Genomic DNA, 8,867 nt, shown 5'->3' on the forward strand with positions numbered 1-8,867 from the left:
CCATAGTGGATCTAACATAATAGTGAGAGTCCAGTCCATAGTGGATCTAACATAATAGTGAGAGTCCAGTCCATAGTGGATCCAACATAATAGTGAGAGTCCAGTCCATAGTGGATCTAACATAATAGTGAGAGTCCAGTCCATAGTGGATCTAACATAATAGTGAGAGTCCAGTCCATAGTGGATCTAACATAATAGTGAGAGTCCAGTCCATAGTGGATCTAACATAATAGTGAGAGTCCAATCCATAGTGGATATAACATAATAGTGAGAGTCCAGTCCATAGTGGATCTAACATAATAGTGAGAGTCCAGTCCATAGTTGATCTAACATAATAGTGAGAGTCCAGTTAATAGTGGATCTAACATAATAGTGAGAGTCCAGTCCATATAGTGGATCTAACATAATAGTGAGAGTCCAGTCCATAGTGGATCTAACATAATAGTGAGAGTCCAGTCCATAGTGGATCTAACATAATAGTGAGAGTCCAGTCCATAGTGGATCTAACATAATAGTGAGAGTCCAGTCCATAGTGGATCTAACATAATAGTGAGAGCCCAGTCCATAGTGGATCTAACATAATAGTGAGAGTCCAGTCCATAGTGGATCTAACATAATAGTGAGAGTCCAGTCCATAGTGGATCTAACATAATAGTGAGAGTCCAGTCCATAGTGGATCTAACATAATAGTGAGAGTCCAGTCCATAGTGGATCTAACATAATAGTGAGAGTCCAGTCCATAGTGGATCTAACATAATATCAATCAATCATCAATCAATGTTTATTTATATAGCCCTAAATCACAAGTCTCAAAGGGCTGCACAAGCCACAACGACATCCTCGGTACAAAGCCCACATTAGGGCAAGGAAAAACTCACCCCAGTGGGACGTCGATGTGAATGACTATGAGAAACCTTGGAGAGGACCGCATATGTGGAGACAATTAGGGAGGTTTGTGTCAGGTTTGTGTCATGTTTGTCCTCCTACAGAAACCATATTAAAACAAACAAAAAAAATGTTCCCCCTCATCTTTTTCCATTTTTCATACATTTTTGAAAAAGCTCCAGAGAGCCACTAGGGCGGCGCTAAAGAGCCGCATGCGGCTCTAGAGCCGCGGGTTGCCGACCCCCGGGTTAGGGTTATTTGGTTAGGGCCAGGGTTAGAGGGTTAGGGTATTAATAAGGCCGTGCCGAATAAGGCATTAATATACTGGACTTAATAATGATTAGTTAAGAGCCAATATGTTACTAATGTGCATGTTAATAAGCAACTAATTAATGGTGAATATGTTCCCCATACTAAAGTGTTACCATGTTTTTATACCGGTGCACAAAATGAACCGTGCATGAACATCACCTTGTTCAAAGAACAAAACCAACACAGTGCATAAACTCACAACAAATTACACACCTGCAAATCAGTCTGACTTCTGCTGTTGCCGTATCCGTAATACGCCGATAGGGAGAAGTTTTTATTTACACGATGAGTCGGGTGTGTCTTGACCTCCACCGTACCCCTGAGCCCGACTCACCGAACCCCTAGGGTTCGGTCGAACCCAGGTTAAGAACCACTGGGTTAGAGTATACAAATGAGTTTGAAGATGGGACTTAAATGCTTCTACTGAGGTAGCATCTCTAACGGTTACCAGGAGGGCATTCCATAGTACTGGAGCCCGAATAGAAAACATTCCGGATTAGAACATTACACAAAAAAAACTGCAATGCTAAATGAATGCTAAAAAGTGCAACCCGCAGAAACGCGCAAACCCAACTTTAATGCAAACATTAGCATGCGTCAAGTACCAAGTCATATGACTATGAACCATATGCAAGTAAAATTAGCTAAAAAAAAAAGTTAGCAATTTGATGTTAGCATGTTAATGTTAACATGCTTATAGTTAGCAACATTGGCTAAAAGCTTTAGCATGTTAACTTTAGCATGCTAACAGTTAGGATGTACCAAGTCATATGACTAGAGATGTCCGATAATATCGGACTGCCGATATTATCGGCCGATAAATGCTTTAAAAGGTAATATCGGAAATTATCGGTATCGGTTTCAAAATTATCGGTATCTGTTTCAAAAAGTAAAATGTATGACTTTTTAAAACGCCGCTGTGTACTCGGACGTAGGGAGAAGTACAGAGCGCCAATAAACCTTAGAGGCACTGTCTTATCCTATCCCTTGAGAAGATATCCAATCATAACACATGTTCCCTCAATGAACCGCTGCTCACCCAGTGACGGCAGCACTCGTGCAGCCCCAGACCATGCAACTCCAACCCCCATGCTTGACTGTAGGCAAGACAATTATCTTGTCACTCATTTATGATGGGATTCACGTTTTCACCGCTTCTCGCCCAGTAACAGTGGCACTCGTGCAGCCCAAAACCATGACACCACCATGCCTGACTGTAGGCGAGGTAAATATTTTGCTTCTCATGTCGGAATTCATGTTTCCTTTCAATGAAGCACTGCTCATTCGGTGATGGCAGCACTCATGCAGCCTTAGAACATGATATTTTATTTAGCCATGAAATTAACATGTTTATAATTAACATGAAATTAAATAAATAATACATAAATAATAAATAAATAATAAATAAATAATAAATAAATAATAAATAAATAATAAATAATAAATAATAAATAAATAATAAATAATAAATAATAAATAATAAATAATAAATAATAAATAATAAATAATAAATAAATAAATAAAAAATAAATAATAAATAAAATAAAAAAAGATAAATAAATGATAAATAAATGATAAATACATGATAAATTAATAATAATAAATAAATAATAAATAAATAATTAATAAATAAATAATAAATAAATAAATAATTAATATAATTAAAATGAAATTAACATGTTTATAATTATGATTTAATTACATGTATGCAAAAATTGTAAACTCAACAAATATAAATATAACAAAAAATGACCGTATGATGGGTCGCTGCCCCTAATTTCAAAAACGTAATTAACGTTTATTTTCTTGCCCCGCAGGAACTATTTGACATCATCCTGGACGAGAACCAGCTGGAGGACGCCTGCGAGCACCTGGCCGACTACCTGGAGGCCTACTGGAAGGCCACCCACCCTCCGAGCAGCAACCCGCCCAACCCGCTGCTCAACCGCACCATGGCCACGGCGGCGCTGGCCGCCTCCCCCGAGCCCGTCTCCAACCTGCAGGTACAGGTGCTCACCTCCCTGCGCAGGAACATGGATCTGTGGCCCGACATGGACGGGACGGCGCCGGGGGCTGAGGGCAAAGAGGCCGAGCACGCCCTCTGAAGCCCGTCCAGCACCGGGACTCTGAACACAAACGGGAAGAGGGACGCGTCAAAGGCGTAATGATTGCGTAGCACCACACGGTGACCTCACAGTCAAATCCTCCAGCGCTGATAAGACCTACAAGTGGACTTGGAGCAACCCTGAAGGGTCCGCCAGCCCATCATCTCCTGCCCTCTTTAGTTTGCTCTGTGGCCTCCTTCCTCCGCCATTTCTTCTTTTCTTTTCTTTTTTTTTCATCCTCCGTCCTCCCCCGTTGTTGCCATGGCACCGCCCCTGAAAACAGCAAGTCATGCCCGCCTCACCAGCAGAAGCCGCCTAGTTTGGCGGAAGCTGCCACTAACGCCTCCTAACAGCGCGCTCACGTCCAAAAGACACTAAACCAAAGAATGCATTTTGATGTTAATCGTAAGCATGACTAATTATATTACCAACTTTAATAGCACTCAAATAATGGACTCAATCCTGCAGCACATGAGCCGTCTTTCAGCGTTCAGTCCGACTCGCCATCACAAACTTACTAAACGAAAACAGGACACACAGCGACTACTTTGGTTTAAGGAGGACCGGATGTCTTCAGGGGGTGTCGTCTTTATAATACACGCTACTTAGTACTTAGGTCACAGCGATTCCATCCGATTCCTGGGGTGACGATTCGATTCTGAATCAAATCTCGATTCAACACAATTCTTTTAGCGTATCATTTACTGTAATAATTATAACTTAAAACATGTCAAAACAGGTTAGAAAAGAAAAGAAAATGTATTTATTTTTTATTTTTTTGCAACCCCATACTATGATACTTCCATCACCGTGCGTGACGGCAGCACTCATGTAGCCCGAAACTACCACCACCATGCCTGACTGTAGGCAAGACAATTATCTTGCTACTCACTTATGTTGGAATTCATGTTTCCCCCTTAATGATCGCTGCTCCCCAGTGACAGCAGCACTCGTGCAGCCCTGGACCATGATACTACCACCACCATCCTTGAGTGCAGGCAAGACATATGTCTTGCTATTCACTGATGTTGGAATTCATGTTTCCCCCTTATTGAACCCCTGCTCCCCCAGTGACAGCAGCACTCGTGGAATTCATGTTTCCCCCTTAATGATCGCTGCTCCCCAGTGACAGCAGCACTCGTGCAGCCCTGGACCATGATACTACCACCACCATCCTTGAGTGCAGGCAAGACATATGTCTTGCTATTCACTGATGTTGGAATTCATGTTTCCCCCTTATTGAACCCCTGCTCCCCCAGTGACAGCAGCACTCGTGCAGCCCTGGACCATGACACTACCACCATCATGCTTGACTGGAGGCAAGACAATTATCTTGCTACTCACTTATGTTGGAATTCATGTTTCCCCCTTAATGAACCACTGCTCCCCCAGTGGCAGCAGCAATCATGCAGCCCTGGATCATGACACTACCACTACTATACCTGACTGTAGGCAAGATAATTATCTTGCTACTCTCTTATGTTGGAATTCATGTTTCCCCTTTAATGAACCGCTGCTCCCCCAGTGACAGCAGCACTCGTGCAGCCCTGGACCATAATACTACCCCCACCATGCCCATGCCTGACTGTAAGCAAGATAATTATCTTGCTACTCACTTATGTTGGAATTCATGTTTCCCCCTTAATGAACCGCTGCTCCCCCAGTGACAGCAGCACTCGTGCAGCCCTGGACCATGATACTACCCCCACCATGCCCATGCCTGACTGTAAGCAAGATAATTATCTTGCTACTCACTTATGTTGGAATTCATGTTTCCCCCTTAATGAACCGCTGCTCCCCAGTGACAGCAGCACTCGTGCAGCCCTGGACCATGACACTACTACCATCATCCTTGAGTGCAGGCAAGACATATGTCTTGCTATTCACTGATGTTGGAATTCATGTTTCCCCCTTAATGATCCGCTGTTCCCCTAGTGACAGCAGCACTCGTGCAGCCCTGGACCATGTTACTACCACCACCATCCTTGAGTGCAGGCAAGACATATGTCTTGCTATTCACTGATGTTGGAATTCATGTTTCCTCCTTAATGAACCGCTGCTCCCCCACTGGCAGCAGCACTCATGCAGCCCTGGACCATGACACTAGCACCACAATACCTGACTGTAAGCAAGATAATTATCTTGCTACTCACGTATGTTGGAATTCATGTTTCCCCCTTAATGAACCGCTGCTCCCTCAGTGACAGCAGCACTCGTGCAGCCCTGGACCATGATACTACCCCAACCATGCCCATGCCTGACTGTAGGAAAGATAATTATCTTGCTACTCACTTATGTTGGAATTCATGTTTCCCCCTTAATGAACCGCTGCTCCCCCAGTGGCAGCAGCACTCGTGCAGCCCTGGACCATAACACTACCACCATCATGCTTGACTGCAGGCAAGACACATATCTTGCTATTCACTTATGTTGGAATTCATGTTTCCCCCTTAATGAACCGCTGCTCCCCCAGTGGCAGCAGCACTCATGCAGCCCTGGACCATGACACTACCACCACCATACCTGACTGTAGGCAAGATAATTATCTTGCTACTCACTTATGTTGGAATTCATGTTTCCCCCTTAATGAACCGCTGCTCCCCCAGTGACAGCAGCACTCATGTAGCCCTGGACCATGACACTACCACTACCATGCTTGACTTCAGGCAAGACATACAGTATATCTTGCTATTCACTTATGTTGGAATTCATGTTTCCCCCTTAATGAACCGCTGCTCCCCCAGTGACAGCAGCACTCGTGCAGCCCTGGACCTTGATACTACCCCCACCATGCCCATGCCTGACTGTAAGCAAGATAATTGTCTTCCTACTCACGTATGTTGGAATTCATGTTTCCCCCTTAATGAACCGCTGCTCCCCAGTGACAGCAGCACTCGTGCAGCCCTGGACCATAACACTACCACCATCATGCTTGACTGCAGGCAAGACACATATCTTGCTATTCACTTATGTTGGAATTCATGTTTCCCCCTTAATGAACCGCTGCTCCCCCAGTGACAGCAGCACTCGTGCAGCCCTGGACCATGATACTACCCCCACCATGCCCATGCCTGACTGTAAGCAAGATAATTATCTTGCTACTCACTTATGTTGGAATTCATGTTTCCCCCTTAATGAACCGCTGCTCCCCAGTGACAGCAGCACTCGTGCAGCCCTGGACCATGACACTACTACCATCATCCTTGAGTGCAGGCAAGACATATGTCTTGCTATTCACTGATGTTGGAATTCATGTTTCCCCCTTAATGATCCGCTGTTCCCCTAGTGACAGCAGCACTCGTGCAGCCCTGGACCATGTTACTACCACCACCATCCTTGAGTGCAGGCAAGACATATGTCTTGCTATTCACTGATGTTGGAATTCATGTTTCCTCCTTAATGAACCGCTGCTCCCCCACTGGCAGCAGCACTCATGCAGCCCTGGACCATGACACTAGCACCACAATACCTGACTGTAAGCAAGATAATTATCTTGCTACTCACGTATGTTGGAATTCATGTTTCCCCCTTAATGAACCGCTGCTCCCTCAGTGACAGCAGCACTCGTGCAGCCCTGGACCATGATACTACCCCAACCATGCCCATGCCTGACTGTAGGAAAGATAATTATCTTGCTACTCACTTATGTTGGAATTCATGTTTCCCCCTTAATGAACCGCTGCTCCCCCAGTGGCAGCAGCACTCGTGCAGCCCTGGACCATAACACTACCACCATCATGCTTGACTGCAGGCAAGACACATATCTTGCTATTCACTTATGTTGGAATTCATGTTTCCCCCTTAATGAACCGCTGCTCCCCCAGTGGCAGCAGCACTCATGCAGCCCTGGACCATGACACTACCACCACCATACCTGACTGTAGGCAAGATAATTATCTTGCTACTCACTTATGTTGGAATTCATGTTTCCCCCTTAATGAACCGCTGCTCCCCCAGTGACAGCAGCACTCATGTAGCCCTGGACCATGACACTACCACTACCATGCTTGACTTCAGGCAAGACATACAGTATATCTTGCTATTCACTTATGTTGGAATTCATGTTTCCCCCTTAATGAACCGCTGCTCCCCCAGTGACAGCAGCACTCGTGCAGCCCTGGACCTTGATACTACCCCCACCATGCCCATGCCTGACTGTAAGCAAGATAATTGTCTTCCTACTCACGTATGTTGGAATTCATGTTTCCCCCTTAATGAACCGCTGCTCCCCAGTGACAGCAGCACTCGTGCAGCCCTGGACCATAACACTACCACCATCATGCTTGACTGCAGGCAAGACACATATCTTGCTATTCACTTATGTTGGAATTCATGTTTCCCCCTTAATGAACCGCTGCTCCCCCAGTGGCAGCAGCACTCATGCAGCCCTGGACCATGACACTACCACCACCATACCTGACTGTAGGCAAGATAATTATCTTGCTACTCACTTATGTTGGAATTCATGTTTCCCCCTTAATGAACCGCTGCTCCCCCAGTGGCAGCAGCACTCGTGCAGCCCTGGATCATGACACTACCACCACTATACCTGACTGTAGGCAAGATAATTATCTTGCTACTCACTTATGTTGGAATTCATGTTTCCCCCTTAATGAACCGCTGCCCCCCCAGTGACTGCAGCACTCATGCAGCCCTGGACCATGACACTACCACCACCATTCTTGACTGCACGCAAGACATATACCTTGCTATTCACTTATGTTGGAATTCATGTTTCCCCCTTAATGAACCGCTGCTCCCCCAGTGGCAGCAGCACTCATGCAGCCCTGGATCATGACACTACCACCACTATACCTGACTGTAGGCAAGATAATTATCTTGCTACTCACTTATGTTGGAATTCATGTTTCCCCCTTAATGAACCGCTGCTCCCCCAGTGGCAGCAGCACTCGTGCAGCCCTGGACCATGACACTACTACTACCATGCTTGACTTCAGGCAAGACATACAGTATATCTTACTATTCACTTATGTTGGAATTCATGTTTCCCCCTTAATGAACCGCTGCTCCCCCAGTGACAGCAGCACTCGTGCAGCCCTGGACCTTGATACTACCCCCACCATACCCATGCCTGACTGTAAGCAAGATAATTGTCTTCCTACTCACGTATGTTGGAATTCATGTTTCCCCCTTAATGAACCGCTGCTCCCCAGTGACAGCAGCACTCGTGCAGCCCTGGACCATAACACTACCACCATCATGCTTGACTGCAGGCAAGACACATATCTTGCTATTCACTTATGTTGGAATTCATGTTTCCCCCTTAATGAACCGCTGCTCCCCCAGTGGCAGCAGCACTCATGCAGCCCTGGACCATGACACTACCACCACCATACCTGACTGTAGGCAAGATAATTATCTTGCTACTCACTTATGTTGGAATTCATGTTTCCCCCTTAATGAACCGCTGCTCCCCCAGTGGCAGCAGCACTCGTGCAGCCCTGGATCATGACACTACCACCACTATACCTGACTGTAGGCAAGATAATTATCTTGCTACTCACTTATGTTGGAATTCATGTTTCCCCCTTAATGAACCGCTGC

General features: G+C 45.4%; 1 protein-coding gene across 3 annotated transcripts in view; it reads left to right on the forward strand.

Moving 5' to 3' along the window:
* cacnb1 (calcium channel, voltage-dependent, beta 1 subunit) overlaps positions 1–8,867 on the forward strand; it is a 125,090-nt gene that overhangs the window by 107,756 nt on the left and 8,467 nt on the right. For all 3 annotated transcript variants that reach the window (XM_061981917.2, XM_061981914.2, XM_061981916.2), the window contains one exon: positions 3,015–3,200. In XM_061981917.2, coding sequence (XP_061837901.2) covers positions 3,015–3,200 — 186 coding nt within the window. The remainder of the gene's footprint in view (positions 1–3,014; positions 3,201–8,867) is intronic.

The sequence above is a fragment of the Nerophis lumbriciformis genome, linkage group LG24, assembly GCF_033978685.3.
Source record: "Nerophis lumbriciformis linkage group LG24, RoL_Nlum_v2.1, whole genome shotgun sequence".
In the NCBI taxonomy this organism is placed as follows: domain Eukaryota; kingdom Metazoa; phylum Chordata; class Actinopteri; order Syngnathiformes; family Syngnathidae; genus Nerophis; species Nerophis lumbriciformis.